At 46.2% G+C, this 21,521-nt stretch overlaps 1 protein-coding gene across 5 annotated transcripts; it reads left to right on the top strand.

Moving 5' to 3' along the window:
- Positions 1–384: 384 nt before the first annotated feature.
- EDC3 (enhancer of mRNA decapping 3) lies at positions 385–19,680 on the top strand. 5 transcript variants are annotated; one of them, XM_033159514.1, is made up of 7 exons: positions 385–482; positions 2,388–2,565; positions 4,714–5,033; positions 11,098–11,430; positions 16,734–16,887; positions 18,202–18,419; positions 19,238–19,680. In XM_033159514.1, coding segments are annotated over exons 1-7 (1,539 nt in total). In that variant the 5' UTR covers positions 385–481; the 3' UTR covers positions 19,573–19,680. The 5 variants fall into 5 exon arrangements, with proteins under 5 accessions (XP_033015405.1, XP_033015408.1, XP_033015407.1 ...); XM_033159517.1 differs by having other exon boundaries at positions 391–486; XM_033159516.1 differs by having other exon boundaries at positions 394–490.
- Positions 19,681–21,521: the final 1,841 nt, after the last annotated feature.

The following is a 21,521-nucleotide window of genomic DNA, read 5'->3' as shown; positions in this document are numbered from 1 at the left end:
CTGGCATTTTACTTAGAATTGTCCGGGTGGATTTCTAATTCCGCCTCTGTCGCGCGACAACTTTCACGCGACGAAGCGAAGGCATCCCGCCTCCTGCGCTCGCAGGGAGCGTGGCGCCGCGGTTAGAGCGCCCGGCGGCGACCCGGGAGCCCGGGGTTCGGATCCCGCGCTGGACGAGGCTCACGCGGCGGCGCCCTCTGAGCCAGTCGCCGCCTCGCTCAGCCTAGCCTGCCTCGCAGCGAGGGCTCCTCGGTGGGGGAGGGAGAAATGAACGGACGGGAGCTGGGCCGCCGCCGGAGCGGAGCAGATGCTCCCCCTCCACACGCTCTGCGCATGTCTGATTTAAAAGCTCCGCGTGCTCAGGGGCGCAGGCGCACTCTCCACGGATGCTGCCTCAGAAGTGCAGCAGCAGCGGACGGAAGTGACGTCGGGACGCCTGGCGCTTCCGGTGTGAAGAAGAAGCTCTGAGGGGGCAGAAGCGAGTGAGTGAGTTGTCGACCGACCCGCCGAGCGGCCTCCCTACCTTCTCGCCTCTCGCCTCGTTGCCGGGAAAGGCCGAGGGAGGGAGGCCGGGGGGGGGGGCGTCGCTCTGGCTCTGCGGGTGGGGGGAGAAGAGCGCCGGGGCCCTTCGGGAGCAAACTGACAGGGGGCGCGTGAAGGGGAGGGGCCGCCTTCCCCTCCCCCCTACGCGAGCGGCGCGGCCCCTCGAAACCAGCGCAGGGGGTTAAATGGAGTAGGTGACGTCACTTCCCTCCCCCCCCCCATAGCCCCTGGAGGGATTCATCCTGTCATTCTTTCATTTCCTTGTTTGCCCTCAATCTAACGTGGGCGCCGTGGAGTTAGGGAGGCGGGAGGGAGAAAGCGGAGTAAGGGAGTTCCCTGCCCTGAGGAGCTTACAAAACGAGCAAAGGGTTAGCTGGTTTTTGTTGTTGTTTTTGACCATGTTCATGGTGTTTCAGAGGGAGAGTGATGTAGGCGAAGCCTACAGGTAAGCTCCTGCTGCTATGGAGCTCTGCCCCAAGGAGCTAAACATTGAAACAAAAAGTGGTTGTTCCTTTGGCTGCTCCTGGGGGAGAGGGCTATAGCCACAGTGGCTCTGCTCTGTCTGCACGTTCAGAGGCAGTAATGCTTCTGAATACCAGTTGGGGTGTGGGCTCTTGTGCATTAATGTGGCTTGTGGGTTTCCCACAAGAAGGATCAGGTTGGCCACTCTGAGAACAGGTTGCTGAATTAGATGCGCCCCCCCCCCCCCGCCTGATCCAGCAGGACTCTTCTTATGTTCTTATAGAAACTGGGAGGGGAAGGTGCCCTTGTGCTCAGGTCATCTAGTTGGCCACTGTAAACACATAATACTGGACGAGACAGGCCTTTGGACTGATTCATTAAGGCTCTTAGGTTCATTCAGGTCAAAGGATTCATAATAATAGTAATTATTGATAGCAGGGTATGATGTTAAAACAGCTTAATAATAATAATAGTAATTTTATTATTTATATTCCGCCCATCTGGCTGGGTTTCTCCAGCCACTCTGGGCAGCTTACAGCACGTAAAAAATTGTAAAACATCAGACATAAAACAATTCCCGATACAGGGCTTAAAAGTGTTTCAGAGCTGGAATGACTTGACCATTTGGCCCTGAAGGCTAAAAAAAGGAGCCCCTTGAGTTTTCAGCCACAAGCCTTCTGCAGCCTGGCCTCTGCAACTGAAAAACCCTTGTCCTCTGTCTCAGCCAGCCACACTACTGAAGGTAACAGGACAATGAGCAAGGCCTCTGATCATTAATGGCCAGCAAACTCGAGTGGGAAAAGATGATCCTGCTAATAACCTGACCCCAAACCACTTACAGGTTTACAGATAGTCAGTCACCAGAGTCTGGAAACTAATTGGAAACCAGCATAGATCACATAAGATGCCTGAAGAACTGAATAAAATGTGAAGGAGAAAAAAAAAAATTTTAACTTTTACTTTTAACTTGATTAGTTGCTATTCTATCCATTCTGGTTGCTCAATTTACATATATTCATTGTAATGATATTTAATGTTCTAAAGTAAGTCATACCTCGGGTTGCGCTCGCTGCGGGATATGAACGCGCCAAACCTGGAAGTACCGGAACGGGTTACTTCCAGGTTCCGGCGCTTGTGCATGTGCAGAAGCGGCGAATCACAACCTGTGCATGCGCAGACGTGGTGCTGCAGGTTATGAATGCTGTGGGTTACGGATGCGCCTCTCGCACGGATCACGTTCGCAACCCAAGCATCTACTGTATTGAGAAAGTACAAGGGAGTGAAAGCCAAGCCTTGGAGTGGTGGTCTGTGTTATGATGCAAGAAAGAAAATCAGACTACAACAGCAAACTTTATCCCATCTTTTTCACTTTAATTTTGCAGTGATCAGGGAAAATATGGCTGCAGATTGGCTTGGAAGCATTGTCTCAATCAACTGTGGAGAGAGCCTGGGAGTCTATCAGGGAAGAGTGTCTGCTGTGGATCAGGTCAGCCAGACCATCTCCTTAAAGCGGCCTTTCCATAATGGTGTTAAATGTTTGGTACCAGAGGTCACCTTCAGGTAAATGGCCCATCTGTTTGCTTTTTCTAGACTCTGACCATTTAAGTGTTTGAGTGTTCGAGACCAACCATGAAAAACTGCCATGAGCTGGGACGGGGGCACTGCTGATACGTTGTTCACAACCACAGCCAGGATTCTGGCTGATGATGCCAAATTAGTACATAAACCAGGAGCTGAGGTGTTCTCAACCTCCAGACCAGACCAGGCTCATCGCTGCCATGGTGCAGTTCTCCACTGTATCTGCAATACCTCTGCCTTGCTGTCTTTTCTGCCTGTCTTTTCTGTCTGCCTGTCTGCCTTTCATATTCTCCGCATTGCAATCCAGCTGTCACAGGAAGAAAATGAAAGGGAGAGAGACCTGGAGCCTGGCAGGTGCACACACATGTAGGTCAGAAACCCAACCATGGAGCACAGTATCACACTGTTGACTCATGTTTAGCTTCTGATCTATTAAGACCCCTAGATGTTTTTCACATGTACTACCAGCAAGCCAAGTGTCCCCCTATCTTATATTTGTGCAGCGGGTTCTTCCTGCTTAAGTGTAGAGACTGACATTTGTCCCTATTGAAATTCATTTTGTTAGTTTGGGCCCAGTTCTTCCATCTTTTAAGCTCTTATTGAATCCGGATCCTGTCTTCTCCGGCATCAGCAACCCCTTCCAGTTTGGTGTCATCTGCAAATTGGTTGAGCATCCTCCTCCTTCCTTCATCTAAGTTATTTATAAAGATATTGAACAACAATGGGCCCAGAACAGAATTTGTATTTGTATATTTGCTTATAAGGTAACAGAAACAAATGATATGCAATACTGTTCTGGTTGAAAAACCAGGATTAAATGACCCCTTCATTAGGGGCTGCTTTTCTGCCCAAAAATTGGAGCTTCAAGAAAGCAGCAAAGGGTATCTAATACATGTTAAATTTACAAAAGGCCACAGTAACAAGTGTTCTGTAGTGAAATGAAATTTTTGTACCAAGAAGCAAAATTCTGTGGCAAGGTTTCTAAACTATTGTCATTAGAATGCTACAACTTGCTTAGCGTTTAGACAGTTATGTCTGCATTGCCTGCATCTTGATTTTTTTTTACCCCTGTCTTTGCACTCCTAAGGACTGCAAACTTAGTAATATTAGAGAAAAGAAAAAAAGAAAGCTAATATACTGTGAATGATGAATTGGTTTCCCAGTACCAAGTACCTGCGCTGAGTGCCAGCACAAAATTCACACAGCCCTTGCAATGATCCACCATCAATAATACCGAGCTGAATATACCAGTGTGATAGTCTGAAAGCTGGATTTTAGACTGAAATGGAAGAAGTTGATATACTTTTCATTATTTTCCTCCACCCACTTGGATTTCTTCCTAATGTGGAGGGAAAGTTTCATTTTTACTTCAAATCTAATGAATGTGTCTAAAATTTCAGCTATGAAACTTCTATGATGATAGGCAATATCCCACTGAATGCCAGTTGCTGGGTGGAAACAGCCAGCTCAGTTAATTGCCTTCACATCTTGTTTCTGAGCTTCTAATGAGCATCCTGTTCATCTCTGTGGGAAATGGGTGCTGGGCTGGATGGGCCTTTGGCTAGCAGGGCTCTTGTATACTCTTTCTCCTTCCATTCCTCCTTGTCCCCAAATATTAGAGTAGTTCTACCAGGGGGGTATTGACTGTATGATGTATTGATGTGCATTAAAAACTGCTAATAATTTTTCAGCATTCATAATATAACTGATGGCTTGATGAAGCCTGCTTATGTTTCATGATGTGATTAATTTGAAAAACTGGCTCTTTGCTCATATCTGCTTAGTATATGCCAATTCCTGAAAATTTGATGGTTCTTGGTTTTTTGTGGTTATTGCCTCTTGTGAAACTGAAGTATCTGTTGTTACTGGCATAGGTTCTAACACATTTTTACACCTGCTAAACTTGTCAGCTAGCTGGTTTTGTGGTGCAATAGATCAGGGCTGGAGAAGCTGTCCAATATGTTGTTGGACCCTTATCTCCCATCACTGTTGGTTAACATGGCCGTAGGTCAGGAATGATGGGAGTTTGAGTATCCTGGTATCTGGGGGACCACAGCTTCCCTATGCCTGATGTAGAGGTAAGCACTATTGCAAAATCACACCTTGTTTGGGCCTCTTCCTTTCGTTTAGGGCAGGTGACATTACTGAACTGAAGATCCTGGAGATTCCAGGCCCTGGTGATAATGGGCAATGTGGAGATTTTCAACACACTGACCTTTGTATTCCCGGCATTGGATGTCCAGTGGGTACCAGCCAGAATGGCCCTGGCAAATTGCTGAAGAAACCTGGTGCTTCTAGTAGTGCCCCACAGAATATCCCCAGGCGAACAGACGCTAAAAACCAGGAGGTTGCCATTTCTCCCCAGCAGCAGCAATGCTCCAAGAGCTATATGGACCGGCACATGGAGTCCTTGAACCAATCCAAAGGCTTTCGCCGGAGGCACAACTCATGTGAGTACATTGGGCACATGATACTCCTCTTTCTCTTTGTCCTGAGCATGCATTGTTACTGCCATTCTTGTACCCATTTCCCTATCTGGGAGCTGAGCTGGGGCCTGTAAGCTGGAAGTACATTTAGAAATGAGAGGGTATGAAGCTTTGTTGCTTAAACTGTTTTTAATTCTGAATCTTAAATTGTTATTTTATTTTATTTTATTTGTTAGATATATATACAGCCCTTCATCAAAAGATCTTAGGGCGATTCACAAGATAAAAATGGAAGATAAAAGTACAGATATTTAAACCAGAAGCAACAAAACAATGACACCCCCCAAGCACATTTAAAATGTGTTGCTGTAACCTTCCTGGGGGCCTTCTGAAGGGCAGATACTAAATTTTAAACAGTATAAAAATATATGCAAATGCTCAAAAAGTGGGCTTTAGCATTGGCTTATGGGTAATCTACTTTTACCAGCCAACGTTTGGGGGGGGGGGTTAGAGAGCTTCCATTCAGAGTAGTGTACTGACAGCTTCCAAAATCAGTGGTAACTCTTGTGCTCCCATTTCCCCTTCCTGGATTGGCATGAGTTTGATATAATAGAGCACGCCAGCAAGGGAAGGGAGCCTCTTGCTGGCAAGACATGTTTTGACTTACCTGCCAGATTCCAAAGATGTGTGCAGCTGTCCTGAGGCTGGGCATGTTAGCAAGGAAACAGGACCTCATCATGCTCATGCCCATCAGACCCTCTTTTTTGTCTACCCTTCCATCAGGAGAAGACTTGGGATTGCAGCCCTCAGATAAGAAAAGGGAGCCTTCCCTTTGCTAGTGCACTCCAGCGGCCAGTCTGCCCACCTGTCTTTCAAAGGTGACTGAGCAGCTGTACCAAGACTCATTTAATACATAAAGTCTGTCATTCTCTTTTGTGTCATGCCCCACCCCCAACATACCCCCCCATTTCAAGCGCAGAGAGAAGGATTTAACAGATGGAATAAGAGAAGGCGGTTCTTTGATAGGTTTGCCCATTCTGGCTGTAGTGAATTGCCATTTGTGAAGCTAGGCCTGTTTTCTTTGCAGATGTCCTAGGACTCGTCCAGACATACTTGATGAGGCTTTTATGATGTCATCAGCTTGACCATAAAGGCTCATTAGCATTTGCCTTGTGGGCAAATAGTCATACTCATAGTATTCCTGCTTGCAGGAGTGTTTGGTCTACAGTGGCTTAAGTGAGAAATGCCAGGTACCATCTATTCATGTTTCATGCTCCTGTAAACGGCCATGTAATAGGTGACCATAATGCCTTCAGAGCAATGGCTTTCAGTACTTTAGTAACTGTCTTTTTGTTAATCTTTCACTTTGGAACTGCTCTTCCCCTTAACTGGAATCTTACTTCTAGTGAATGCTTGAATGGTCCTTAACTGCAGCCAGCCACTGCAAATTACAACTACCAATGTGTGTCTGTACCTACCTCTGCAATTGCACCAAGCTGTGGAAACCAGATCTCGCTTCTTTAGTTTAAACTTGCTTGTCCCAGTCTTTCTGATTTGAATCACTTACTTACTCTAGTTTCCTAGTAAGTTCTATAAAACTGAGTTTGAAGGGAAGAAAATCTGGATCCCTTTATATGTTCTCTAAAAACCTCCCATCCATAGTTACTGTCAGCCAAACCAGTAAGGAAAGTTTAACTTAACATTAAGTTTAGTTTAGCAAGATTACCTGGTGAGTGGGAGTGCAAATGCTGCACTGACAATTTCCCTTTGTTCTGCCATTGCTGCAACTTAACCACTTGTGGTAAAAAAAACCTTTTGATCAAAGATAACTCAGGAATGACTCTCATATTGAGCACCAAAGAAATGTGTTTATTCATGTGGGGGCTGTAACATGACTGCTTTGAGATGGTGCAAACATTAAGCCTAAGCCGTAACCTTGTAAATTAGTTTGCTCTGAGGACAGTTGCGGGTCAGTTAGGACAATGCAGGAAGGGACATAATTCACAGGGAGAATGTGTGCCTTAACTGCAAAGAGTAGACAGATTTATTCCTTGGCATCTTTAGATAAAAGGATCTTTGGTTATAGACAGCTATCTTAAGACCCCATAAAGCTGTTGCCAGTTAGAACAGCGGATGCTGCGCTAGGTGGAACAGTGACCCGGCTAATCTATGACAGCTTCTTATGCTTATTCACTTCTCTTTGGTCCTGTGGTGAAAATAAGCAGTGTTTCTTATTTCCGAATCAGTCATTGTTGGATGGATGGATCCTGTCTAGTTTCCCGACTATATTGCCCAGTCAGGGTTGCCTAGCTTCCAAGTGAGAAAAACATTTAACAGGTTGGGGAGAGCACACGCTATGCAAATATCCAAAGACTGGTTCAACTGTTTTATTTGCCACCTGTACCTGCACTGTGTATCCTCGTTCTAGGCTAGGATCTTGGGCATGAGGTTAAATAGACTAGAAGATGCTGGCTGTGAAAACACAAGGAAAGTGATGGTGCAGTGTGGCTGAGTGTTATTATTGTTGGAGGTGGTGCCCTGCATTGAGTGAGCAGCTGTTGACCTGTAGATGCCCTGTAGCGTGCATGCTGAAGGCAGGGGCAAAGTTACCTGTTTATAATGCTGGCGCAAAAGGAATCAATAAATAATAGCACTGGGGTTACACAACAATGAGATGCGTGCAGGGCTGGTACTGCCTGCTTCAAACTGGGGTTGGCAGGGCAGCCTTGGAAAGGGTTTTGCAGGCTTGTCAGAGGCTTCATGTGCTTGGCTTGTTGGCTGTAATGACTGAATCTGTCTGGGAGCCCTTGTTTACCTTTTCCAAGGGAGGGACTCCTTGGCTGCTGGCAGGTGGCCAAACTGAATTCTCAGCTGTGCAACATCTGATATTACAACCAATTGTCCTAGAGGTAAGCAAGTCCATAGAGGAAATGCAAATGGCCCACTGAAGGCAAGCCCCTGTGAAGTCTGCTTATCAGCCCATCTACTGTTTTGACTGTGTTTAGCTTGGCTTAGAGGTCTCTTGTTGTCCCAGCATTTTGGCTGATTGCATTGTGCTGTGCGGAAGAGGCACAGCTTTACCCACTCTTACTGGCAGGCCTGATGAGCACTTGCAAGCTACACTTGGAGTAACGTAACACAGCCTCGGTTGGAACACCACATTACACACCTCTTGAAGTCCTGAGTGGTGTAGAAAGGTTGTAAGTGCTTGCTCAGAACAGCCATTCCTTTATCTGGCCACTGGATATAATAGTGTTGGTAGGGCAGTTAATTGGAAGAACTACTCACAGTGGATTTCTTGGTTTTATGGCATAGCTTCCAGTTGTGAAAAGAGCATGCATCCTCTTTGTTAGATTACTCACTTGAATTGCTTTTCCTCATGTAGACTCAAAAGCTTCATGCAACCACCATCCCTGTCCACCTGTGTCAAAAATATAAGCCCTTTCAGAGCTTGACTGGTCCTTCAGGGACGTAACGTGACATATTTATGGTGGCCAAGTTATGCAAGTGATGCCACTTTTGGTTGCAACTGTCAGCAAGTTTTCAGAGCTGGCTGTCAGGAGGGTGGATTACATGGCTGTCCTCCACAATCCCTGTGTATTTAACTCTGGTGGAGCTGGAGCTTGGCCTTCATTCAGAATGTCTCATGGGAGCCCAGAGAGAGTATTCTGACTATTGTTTTTTTCTGCTTTTGTGGCTTGTTTTGTTCTGTCAGCATTTAGACTCCTGGCAGGCTGTCCACCCTTACCCTTTGGAATTAGCCACTGTGGGTGTTTTTATGTCCTTTTTTGAGGGGGTGGCGGAGCTGTGAAGTAGAACACAGTTTGTTTGCAGATGAGTCTGGAAATATCTAAACACTCAGTTTGGAGGTGGCAGCAGCAGAGTATACAGGCAGCCCCCATTTACACAGGCGTTACGTTCCGAGGCACCGCATGCGTCGGTGAAATCATGTATAATTACCGGGTAATTGAAACCCATTGAAAAAGCCTGCAAACATCCCACCCTGCTCTTTTAGTGACGTTTCAGTGACGTCTTTATGTTTCTGAGTCACTTCTGGGTTCAGTGCGATGTAGGTATGCAGGCATAGGCAAACTCGGCCCTCCAGATGTTTTGGGACTACAACCCCCATCATCCTTAGCTAACACGACCAGCGGTCAGAGATAATGGGAGTTGTAGTCCCAAAACATCTGGAGGGCCGAGTTTGCCTATTCCTGCACATATAAATAGTCACACACATATTGAATTCACGTAAACAGGGGGGCTGCATGATTGAGCTGACCTCTTTCTATCAGGTGCCTCCATAGGTGACTGTGCTTTGCTTTTCTGAACTCATGCTGTTGGATGAGGTAAGGGTGGAAATTTAGGGGTTGGAGAGACCGGGCAAGGTCTTCCTGGAAAATAAGTTTCAAAACGTTTCCTAGATGTCCATAACTTTTGGTTGGCCTTGGTAGCCAAACCAAAACTTGAGTTTGCTAGGATCTTTCCCTGTGCCATTCCCCCATGTGAAGTTAGGGACAATCCCCTGCTCTTTTCCCATACTGAAAGTTGGTGCTAGAAAGAGTGGCAGTGGGCTTCTTGGTTTAGCTGTGTGCCATCCATGTGCTCTAAATGTCTCTGGCAGTGACTCCCAGAGAGCCACTGGGAGAGCAAGACAATACAGAGCAACTGGGCAAGATCGACAGTTTTTCATTGATAGTGATTGAGTCACTGAGGCAGAGTGAACTATGTTCTGAAAGAAACAAGAATAGACAGTCAGATAGACAGTCTCATGCAGTGTTAGAAACTCGGATATACCAGTATAAGCTAGGTGTCAAACAGCACCCTAAACCAAGGTTACTGTCCCCAGGAGTCAAAACAAAATCAAAAATTCTTTCCAGTAGCACCTTAGAGACCAACTGAGTTTGTTCTTGGTATGAGCTTTCGTGTGCATGCACACTTCTTCAGATACACTGAAACAGAAGTCACCAGATCCCCAGGAGGTTTGACTAGATCACCCTCAGGGTCCCTTCCAACGCTACAATTCTATGATTTTGTGATGCCAACTACATTGCCTGACTGTAGTTTGCTCTTACAACAATTTGCATGTCCCTGTATGCAAGGAGAAACACACACAGTGGAAATGGAAATGGAAATGGTGTAAGGCAGAGGTTTTTAAAATGTTGTCTGAATTCCATTTGGGTGTCCTTTGGAAAGGTTGCAGAACAGTCAGATATCTCTGCCCTCAGCCCTGCTCTTACTTTCCTTGATGTGATGATAGAGGACTGAATTGTCAAAAGGTTAACAAGACTCTAGCCCAGGCCTCATCATGCAGTGCTGGTTTTGATCATGATAGAAAAAAATGGGAAGGGGCAGCTCTTCCTGAAGGAAGAAGGGTAGGGGGATGCAGGTGGCACCCACATGAAAAGTGGGTGGGGTCACCCTCACACTACAATTAAGTGGACCTGGGGAAGCTGAACCAAACCCGTGGCAGAGGCGTCTTTCCTCCAGTGCACCTCGAAAGAATGTGTCACTGCTGCCCTGGTCAATTGCCAGAGCCCAGCCTGGCCCTGCAACAGAGAAGCGCTTCTCAGGGTGGCCTAGCGTGGCTGTTTTGAGGCGCCAAGAAACTGCCTCATGAGAGATGCGTGTGCAAGGCTGAGCAAGCTCGGCAATGTAGGCCCAAGGACAGACACGCTTTGCCCTCTTTCCTCCTAGGCATGTTTGCTTGGAAGTAATCCCTCTCCATGTCCAGATGAGCTTTCTTACCCTCAAGAAAGTGTGCCTAGGATTGCAGCTTGTGCAGTAGCACAGAAGCAAAGTTTGCTGCCATGCGAGCCAGTTAATTCTTGTGGGAGTACAGAAGAAAAATACACGCATCTTTTGCTGCACATGAATCAGCTGGCTTGTTGGAGATGTCAGTTGCCAACCTGGTGCTCAGAAATCTCCACGTGGTTACAATTGGACCCACGCCAGTAGCAAAAGGCACCTGGTGCCTGGGAAATTTCAAACATAATCCATCTTGTGCAGTCGACGGTTTGTGTTCTTTGTCTTCATAAACATCTGCTTTCCTTGTTGACTAATCCTTGACTTGCCTTGTCCTTTACTTCAGGGTCCTCCAGTAGCCGCCATCCAAACCAGGTGACTCCAAAGAAGAGTGGTGTGAAGAATGGGCAGATGAAGAACAAAGACGACGAGTGTTTTGGGGACGACATTGAAGAAATCCCAGATACAGATTTTGATTTTGAAGGGAACCTGGCCCTCTTTGACAAGGCAGCTGTGTTTGAGGAGATTGACACTTACGAGAGGAAGAGTGGGACTCGCTCAAGAGGCACTCCGAACGAGAGATCTGCACGCTATCGCCATGATGAGAATATCTTGGAATCTGAGCCTATCGTGTATCGCAGAATCACTGTGCCCCAGGCAAGCAAAGAATTCTGCACTGGTATGCTGGCTTTTTAAAATTGAACGCAGCGGCTTCTTTGAGGGATGATTTGAAAGGGAATGTCTGTTTAATACAAATGTGGCTGTTCTGGTTTTTATCTGTGCTGGGCCACTTGCTCTGTGCTGCACGGCCCTTTTTCTTTCATGGATTGGATCAAAAACACTCCGTCTCCCACATAGGTAGGTAAGCATGCAAAGATGTGACTGTTTATGAGTGTTTGGCTTTAATATAGAACTTTCAGGGCTTCACATATATTCACGTCATCCTTACAGCAGCTCTGCAGAGCAGGCCAGTAGCACCCCACATTGCAGGGGCTGAAGGGGCATTGGCTGATGAAGAGGGATAGTGGGTTTGGATCAGGCCATGCCTTTACTTTCATGGCTGAGGTGAGACTTGAAGGACTGGCCATGTCTTTAGCCACTGTGCTGCCCTAGCTTTTCCTTTTCTGGGCTTCTGTCCTTAAAATACTTGCATTCATTGCAGCTTTACTGCCATAGTTGCTGCTCATATTTGGATTGGATTCAGCTGTTTTTGCCATCCTCTCTGAGCGGGGTTTGAATCCAGGTCTCCCTGGCCCTAGCCTGGCAGCTTTAGCTCACACTTTCCAGATGTTGTTGGACTCCAACTCCCATCACCCCAGCCAGCATGGCCAGTGGTCAGAAGGGATGGAAAATGTACTCCAGCAACTTCTGGAGGGAACCAGGTATGCAGTGGGAGGGCAGGGTGCTCTAATTGCTACGCCATACTGGCTGTTAGTGCTGGACCCAGATGCATCCCCAAACCCTGAACCTTGGTGACACTGGTGACAATGGTGACACTGACCTCCTTTGCAAGCTGCTGGAAGGATTATTGCAGCCAGTTATAATAGTAATAATAATTTTATTATTTATACCCCAGTCATCTGGCTGGGTTTCCCCAGCAGCTCTGGACAGCTCCCAACAGAATATCCAAAGCACAATAAAACATCAAACATTAAAAACCTCCCTGAACATGGTTGCCTTCAGATGTCTTCTAAAAGTCAGATAATTGTTTATTTCCTTGACATCTGATGGGAGGATGTTCCACAGGGCGGGCGCCACTACTGACAAGGCCCTCTGCTTGGTTCCCTTTAACCTCACTTCTTGCAGTGAGGGAACCGCCAAAAGACCCTTGGAGCTGAACCTCCATGTCCAGGCTGAGCCGTGCGAGGAAGTGTTTCTTACAAAGGAAGAATGATGCTTCTGCTTTGTTACTGTTGCTTGTAACTATTCGGTGGCAGCGATGGGGACAAGGTAAACCCCAAACAGCACAGCACTTCACAAGAGGAAAAGGAAATGAGCAGCCATGAGGGTGGGAGGCAGGGAAGGAGCAGAACAAGGAAGGAGTGGGCAGTGTCCCTTCCAGTGTTCTACACCAGGCTATGTGAGCTCTATCTGCTTTTTCATTTACAACAGTGAAATACATTCAGGCCTAAGATGATCTGCTTTTATTGCCTTAATTATGGAATAATACAATCCACCTTCTAGCACAAGTGTAATTTGAGTCTGGCTTTGGTCCAGCCCTCATTTGCGGCACTATTGTTGTTTTCCAGAGTAACACGCTACTTCTTAGATTGCCTTCCACCCTGAGTTTATTTAGCACGGTCTGGTCTGGTTTTGATAAGCCGGTCTGACAAGTTGTCCCTTGCGTGAGTGAGGAGAAGGGAAGTCCTCTTGGTACTTGCACGCTCCTGCCAAAGATCAATTAGGGCAAAGTGTAACAGAGCTCTTGCTTTGCTGGGATTGCATGCAACAATGCTGTGTAATCTCCCACCTTATCTCTCCCTCCACTTCAAACAACATCCCCTTGAATGGAGGAGTGCTGAGCATGGAGAGTTCCCAAAGGCAAACAGACACTAGCAGAGTGGGCACGTGGTGACACCCATGCGGGTCCTCTTCTCTTGCAAGTTGTGGTGCCCACCCAGCAAAAACAAAATGCATCCTTTAAATGTGCACAATCCTGCAAAGAAGTTCTACACACAGAACAGTCCCCTTATGCAGCTCCTATTTATTTCAGCACATCTTGCTCAGGAGAACATCTCAGTGTGATGGTACTTCTATAATCCCCGTTCGTTTGTGTTTTTAAAAATTGAACATCTGAACAGAATGTTATCTGATGGCTCCCACAATCACAGAGAGGTCAGAGGCACTTGATAAGGAGCCCAGTATGCAGAAATTACAGTGGATCTTGACTGGCTTGGTATTTTTCTTCACTCCTTGCTCTCTACTTCCTTTTATTCCCCCACACCTTTGGCTTTGGTTTGCAAGCCCTTAGGGGACAAGGGGATATATTGCTTCAGGTTTCGTTGCACCAGGCAGTTTTGAACAACTGAATCATGTGGATGTTTACTTGAAATAAGTTGATCCAATAGTGCATAGAACTGGTCTGCAGATTTCTTAGAACTATTTGAAACTCTCTCCTGAAAATTCAGAAATCTTAATGAAAGCATTTATCTGTTTTCATGCCTACATTCAGCCTTCCTGGAACTTGCTACCACAAGATGCGATGGCTACTTAACTTGTAGAAAGCTTTGAAAGGGAATTGGGCAAAATTTAGGATAGATCTGAGCAGCTACTGGCTGTGATGGGGCCATGAAACTGGAGGCAGCACTGAATGCCAGTTGCTGGGCAGAGCTGTTGCATTCTTGCTTTGCTTGTGGGGCTTCCTGGAGACATCTGGCTGACCACTGGAGGAAACAACACTGGTCTAGATGTGGTGTTCAGATCAAGCAGGGCAGGGCTGCTCATTGTTTTATTTCTAAAAATACTTATATGCCATCAACGTTTCTGAAATGTTCAGAACGCAGCATCTTTATCAGCTTTGTTGCAAAGTAACTGGGCCAGGGGGGGCAGGTTGATTACTATTACTAGGAAGGAAGGAATATTCCACATGGTACAAGACACAGAAGATGAAAGGCCTGGTTAGAAAACGGTGTTGCAAAACTTGAAAATCACCTCTGTGCATCGCAGATCAGGTAGTGTGAGTTCAAACCTGGGAATATGTTGCCCACCCCCAAGATATAGCTGTCCTTTAGGCTATTGCTATGAGAGTCTTTGCTTACAAGCAAAACACTACTGCTGAACCTTGTTTGAAAAGGAAGGAGGCTGGTGAATGCTGTGAAACTAGATTGACTTTGAATGTTCTGGGTTTTGTCTCCAGACTATGGACCACCCTCAAGCTGGTTTAAATAACACTATAGCATTAACATGGGTGCTGCATGCAATAAAACTGATTAAGGCAACACAATTATCTTAATTGGTTCTTAACATGCAAGGTCAAGTTGTGTAAAGCAGTTTGCCTCTCCCATGTCGGTCACAGGGGCTGTTAAAAAAAACAAACCAAAACCTTGACATTTCAACTTCAGTTGGCCCTCCTCTTTGTTTATGTAGAGCAGGTGTAGCCACCATGGGTGGACTGCCAATCCCATCAGCCCCAGCCAACTTGAACATTGGTAAGGGATGGTGGGATTTGCAGTCCGAGAGCACCTGGAGGGAACCCTGTTTTTCAGTGACTAGCCGCTTTTCTCGCAAGACTGATACAGCCTCATTTAAGGATTCTGTGTTGCTATGATGACCTAACCATCCTTGCTTGGAAGAATGTTCCACTGATTTCAGTAGAATGCAGTAGGATGTGTGCCGTGTGGCCACTGCCTGTCAGAGCAGACAGCTCTGAGCTAGATGCAGCAGTACTCTTTTCCTATAATAACTAGGGTCATCCCCATGGCTATGAGAAAACACACTCCTGCCTACATAGATTTGGGACTCCTGATTGTACTTCCAGGTGGGTGTTTCTAAAAACATGTGCATGCGTGTGTCATTGCTAAATATCTGTTGCGCTAAGCACAGCTATACTGAATCTTTATGGTGAGAAGAGCTAGAGGAAAGCACAACAAAACACATCCTTATGGAGAGCCATATCTTGGTGGTAAGAACATAAGAGCCTACTGGATCAGGCCAATGGACCTTCTAGTCCAGCATCCTCTTCTCACAGTGGCTGAACAGTTGCCTGTGGGAAACCTGCAAGCAGGATTCGAGTGAAGGGCCTCCCCTCCCCTCATGGTTTCCAGCCACTAGTATTCAGAAGCATTGCTGCAACAAACTGGAGGCTGAGCATGGCTGACATGGCTAGTAGCCATTGATAGCCTTATGAGCTTGTCTAAATTTTTTAAGCCATCTCTGCCTCCTGTGGGAGCAAGTTCCATCATTTTAACTGTGCGGTGCATGCAGGATGACTTTCTTGTATCCCTTCTGAACCTTCCAACACTCGGCTTCATTGAATGCCCACAAGTTCTAGCGTTAGTGGTAGAGGGCTATATTATATTTGCTTTATTGTATTGCACTCTATTACATCCTGCCTTTTTTCCATCATTGAACCCAAGTCAGTGTGCCTGTGGCGCCTGATCAAGTGCCTGATCAGATCCCCAGTTCAGGCACTTGATCAGACCTAGACATGCTTTGTTCCAGTGAGGTGGTGGCCTCTGGTGCCTTCAGACCCAGAGCCCTTGGAACACGGATAGCTTTCTAGAGTAGATAGTGGGCTTAGATAGGTTTGGATATATGGCAGGGAAGGATCGCCACTCAGTGGCAGAGCAAAGGTTTATTCCTTGCAGCTCATGCATCCTGCCCTGAGGATGGTTCACTGCCTGAGACCTGCCAGCTTGAACAGGGTCAATAGCTGGGCTTTATATAAAGCAGCTTCTTCGTACTTCAGAAGCTTCCGTTTACATCTGCATGAAGTTACAAAGGACTGATGAGCACAGGTCACCGTAAAGCATATCATGCTTCATTTCATTTCTATAGAATTTTGGATCTTGAAGGTTTCGTCAGCATTTTTTTAAAAGGACAATTCTAGGCACACTTCAAGGGGTGTGTGTGTGATCTCACCAGAATCTTTGCATTTTGAATGTTACTAGATGTTACCCTAGATGGTGTTCTTTCTGTCTTCCCCAGTTTGCTGCACTAGCCTTTGGTATCCTATAATCCCAAGACGTGACATGCACACTTACGATGCAAACCTTTCTCCTGTAGACTTGTTTCCATGCTGGTGTATAGAAATGGGATCGCTGACAGGTTAACTGAAATTTATGTGAGTTATACAGCTGTTGGTTGTGTCTGTTTGCCCCAAAGCCTCTGGGCAGTTGCGTGACCATGTTTAGAACGGTCCAGTTCTTAATGCAGAAACTGAGCGTGTGAGTGCTGGCTCAGGCTCAGGCTCTGGACCTGAAGAGCAATGCTGTTTTTGCCAAGCATCTCCTAACAAATGGCTCCCTCCCTTCTGCATTTCAGACTCTGGGCTGGTCGTTCCAAGTATCTCCTATGAGCTTCACAAAAAACTTCTTTCGGTGGCAGAGAAATATGGGCTCACCCTTGAACGGAGACTGGAAATGACGGGGGTATGTGCCAGCCAGATGGCCCTGAGTCTGCTCGGAGGGCCCAACAGGTAAAACACCTTTCCTAGAAAGTAGCAAGCCTCATTGGATTTTGCGTACTTCCTGTGAAAATCACAGAACGCTAAATGACATGACCTGTCATGCTGCAAGCCAGTCTACCCATATGGTCATTATTGCAGATTGGAAGCCTGGGTCTTGGCTTTGAGCTGTGCTTGCTTCCCTGCCAATCAGACACAGGAACTGTGTTCAGGATCAAAACAAAATAATAATAATAATAATAATAATAATAATAATAATAATAATAATATTCCTTCCAGTAGCACCTTAGAGACCAACTAAGTTTGTTCTTGGTATGAGCTTTTGTGTGCATGCACACAAAAGCTCATACCAAGAACAAACTTAGTTGGCCTCTAAGGTGCTACTGGAAGGAATTTAAAATTTATTTTTTTTTTTTACTATGGCAGACCAACACGGCTACCTACCTGTAACTGTGTTCAGGGTGTAATTCCTTGTAGTGCCTGACATGGCTTCCTTTGTGAGGCACCTGTAGCTGTACTTTTCCCTTTTCTTGCGAGGAATCCTATTCGGAATAAGGGAATTTCCCTTAAAAAAGGGGGGAAATCTGACAGCTATGATCCAGAGTCATCTGCCTTGTTAGCTCAGCTCATGGCTTTGTGGATGAATTTCTACAAGGGCTTGAACTTACAGAGAGTGTCCTTGGGGTCCTTACACCTTTGTCATTCTGTGCTGGGCACTTGGTTCTGAAAGAAACTGGCCAAGTTAGGGCTTTGTCCCTAAGAACTGACACTTGGTCTACTTCCTCTGGAGAGCAGTTGTTCCAGTCCCTCCATGCAAGATTACCTCAGAGCGACCTGACCCAGGAATTTGTTTGGCAGTGATACAGCCTGGCTGATTGCAAAGCAGAAGAGAAAACTGGAAGTTACACAGGGATTGTGAGATTTAAACATTAGATTTCTATCTCTCTTGATCATCAAGAAAACATTGTTGTTCCAGTATTTTAAAAACCACTAAGCAGTTTCATTATTTTAAAACCTAGCTCCCTAATCAGCAATGCTGTGTTTTGCTAACACATGCCCTTGTGACACTGCAAACCTTTGCATGCTTAGTTGGAAGATAGCTGCATTTGAATTCAGTGGTGTTTCTTTCTGAATAAAGAGAGAATTGTTTGGGAAATTATGGAGTGATTCAAGAGTTATTGTAACTCTTGTATATCTTAACTTCTGAGCCTTGGTTGCACGTATCTTAAATATTTTGAAAGTATCTCCTCTCCCATTAAGAAGGCAAGTTTTTGTTCAGGGAAACTGCTTTTGATGTTTGAGACCCTTTGTACATCTAACTTTCAGGTTGAATCCAAAAAACATTCACCAGCGACCCACGGTTGCCTTGCTGTGTGGCCCTCACGTGAAGGGGGCCCAGGGAATCAGTTGTGGCCGTCATCTTTCCAATCATGATGTGCATGTCATTCTCTTCCTTCCCAACTTTGTCAAGATGCTGGAATCGATCACGAACGAGCTGACACTTTTCAGCAAGACCCAAGGCCAACAGGTGTCCAGTGTCAAAGGTGAGCCGGGTACAGCCATGGATAGTTTTTCTAAATATATAGAAATAACAATTATTTGCTATATTGCCAAAGCCTCAAGTCAGCTGAATAAAGAAAGAAAAAGTGTGCATTGGCCCAGTCCATGTGTCCTGCCAAGCTAAATCATGGCTGCTTAGCACAAGCACACAGCTTCCCAGAAAGGAAACAGCAGTTGCTTTTCTGTTAGCAGAAGAATCTAGTACTGCCATCTCCCCTCCCTGCAGACTGAAGTGGTGCACTTTTGCCACCGCATCCTGGCTTTGCATAGGCCCTGGGGGGTCAAGTGATGGAGCTGGACAGGGAGTAGGTTCTAATGTGATCTTTGTGGGGCTGTGGAGGCAACCTCTAATGCAGCAGCGCCATCTACTGGCAAGGAGCTAAGCTATTTTTATACCCACTGGACTTGTAGGGAACACTTTAGTTGGAAAGAGGCGAGTTGGGTCAGTTGCATGAGCTGCTAACCAAACCCTGGGGCTTTGAAATACATGCCTATTTTAGACTTCATTCAAAAGGAGCTTTGAAAAAGTTGTAGAGGACAGGTATATGGGTGGGTGTTAGTCCTGCTGTCTATAAGGGACATTCCTGTTCATAGGTAGCTTGCCTTTGGAGCCCAGTTGCTTTAAAGCAGGAGAAGAGCATTGCCTGCATGTCGTCTTCTGTGAGCCTCCTAGAAGCATCCTGCAGGGCTCTGCTGATGGCTGGGCAGCCTGCCAGAAGAGTCTTAGGGAGGCTTTCCTAAAGTCCTTTATAGGTTTCTACTTGACAAACATAAAGTGCTCTCTTGTTCCTCCTGCCCCCAGATCTTCCAGACTCACCAGTTGACTTGGTGATAAACTGCTTGGATTGCCATGAAAATGCCTTCCTGAGGGACCAGCCTTGGTACAAGGCTGCTGTAGACTGGGCCAACCAAAACAGAGCCCCCGTCCTCAGCCTGGACCCCCCGGTGAATGACATGGAGCAAGGGATCGACGCCAAGTGGTCTCTGTCCCTGGGGCTGCCACTGCCCCTAGGTGAGAGGGCTGGGCGCGTGTACCTGTGTGACATCGGCATTCCACAGAAAGTCTTCCAGGAGGTGGGGATAAACTACCACTCGCCTTTCGGCTGCAAGTTTGTCATCCCTTTGCACTCTACCTAAAGTGGGGGTGGGGGGCAGGCTTTGGCCCCGAAGAGGAAAGTGGGGCAGAACTGCCTCGAACCGCACGACTGATCCTGACCATATTAAAACTCTTTGAAGCCTTAAGGATGTTGGAAGTTCTCAGCTGTGTTTCTTTCAGGAGAAATATCAGTATTGAGGAGAACCAAGAGGGCTCGTGCTCCTCTGAGCCTTTGATGCTCTCCTGATGCCATGAAGGAACGCAGAGGCAGCTAGTGTCTTCAACCAGCTCGGCAAGTTGGTGGTGGGAAGGCAGGGTGTGTGCTTGCTTGCACATGCAGGTGCCCCTGCCCGTTCAGATATGCAGCTGACAGTATGGTTTCCTTTTTCCTTTCCCCCCCAGGAAAGACTGGCAGGGGACATGTGTCCCCCTTGCTGATCATGTGGGAATGAGGGCCGTCCTGCTGCCCCCAGGTCATCTCTCTCTTGTGCAGCTACAGCCCCGTCTCTCAAGCTATATGGTACATTGGCTTGCTCAGCCTAGGCAGGTGCTGGGAGGCACCTGCTTCTCCTGCTGGCAGCTTGGAGTTTGTAGAACAGCAATTGTCTCTCTGAGCCACTGCCAGCACACACTTGTTTCTTTTTTGCTTATTTGAGTGAATGATAATGTGGTTGCAATACTTGTGGCTTAAAAGAAGACTGAGGAAGCACTCATTGGTGCTGTCACTTGTGCTTCTCCACAAGTAGTGTCCTGCCATCTTACTGTAGAATTCACGTCGTTGGCGTCTGCTCTTTTTAAAAAAATGCCTACTTTCCAGGCCCCATGTGTGAGAGTGTATGAGAATATTGAGACTGTCTAGCTGCCACTGGATATGAATCCCATAGAAAAATTCATGCTCTTGATGGTGGCACTGTCCTGTTCCCTCTCGAGATGTCCAGACAAGCACATGGCTACACTTTGTGAGTGAAGCAATGAAATGTGAAGGGGCTTTGTCTAGCGGTGCAGAACAGTCGCAAAGTGGCACTGGAATGGAAGCGGCTTAAGATTTAAAGGCCTGTGGAGTGAGCCAAATGGCCAAGCAAAGCCGCCTCTTCCTGCATGTTGCTTTTGCACTGATGTCTGGTCCTCTTGTGCTTTAGGCATGAGCTTGTATAATGACCCACTGGTGAATTGTGCATCTCAGCTACTGCCTCCCTCTCTCCCGATGTGCCATTCTTCAGTGGGAAGGGCACAATGTTGTGTTGCTCTCTGGGGACCAACTCATTGCTGTCACTGGCTTGTTCTTATTCCAAATGCTGCCAGCAGAACATTTTGGTTTGTAGCCAGGCTTTTCCTGGAGTTCAGTGCAACACACTGTTAAGTAGCTGAATACCTGTTAGCTGTGAGAAATCAGCTGTGCTTGACCTTCTTGTCTCTAAAGGTGCCATACAGAATTCTCTCACAAATCACAACGATTAAAATGTGCAGTAAAGCAGTTGTTCTTCTGGGTTGTTTTCATTTCTAGAGTGCAGAAACTGGTTTTCTTGGTTTACAAGTGACCATAGTTCATTCAGACTTTCCTGCAGCCATCTCGGGTCCAAAAGAGACATCACAAGACGACTTAATCACTTTGATTTAAAAGCATAGTTATTATCTCAATGTATTTGAGAAAAAATAGAATTCATACTCTTCAATATTTAAATGATTTCACTAATTTTATTTCCTATAAACTCCCAACTACAGTTATACTGGAAAATGCAGATTCACTCTTCCAAGAACCTTCCATTCATGCCAAAACATTTTAAAGGAGAATCCTATACTTCTAGGAGGAAAACATGTTTATTACAACCACTGAGAACCTACACTGACCTAAGCTTTACTATTAGAATTGATCAAGCCACTTCTCTGCCCTACATTAATCTCTGAATTACCAAAATGGCGGGACAACCTGCTAGATGGCCTGAGATGCCTTTCTGCAGGCATAATTCAGGCCATAAAGCCTTCCAAGCAA

The sequence above is a fragment of the Lacerta agilis genome, chromosome 9 (assembly GCF_009819535.1).
Source record: "Lacerta agilis isolate rLacAgi1 chromosome 9, rLacAgi1.pri, whole genome shotgun sequence".
NCBI lineage: Eukaryota > Metazoa > Chordata > Lepidosauria > Squamata > Lacertidae > Lacerta > Lacerta agilis.
Note: the sequence above shows the minus strand (reverse complement) of the source record. Positions and strands in the feature narration are given on the sequence as shown.

Bases quoted from the DNA above. Each gene is read 5' to 3' on its own strand.
- EDC3 (XM_033159514.1), top strand. The intron at 11,431-16,733 runs GTATGCTGGCTT...TCTGCATTTCAG, and splicing joins AAGCAAAGAATTCTGCACTG to ACTCTGGGCTGGTCGTTCCA. The intron at 16,888-18,201 runs GTAAAACACCTT...TCTAACTTTCAG, and splicing joins CTGCTCGGAGGGCCCAACAG to GTTGAATCCAAAAAACATTC.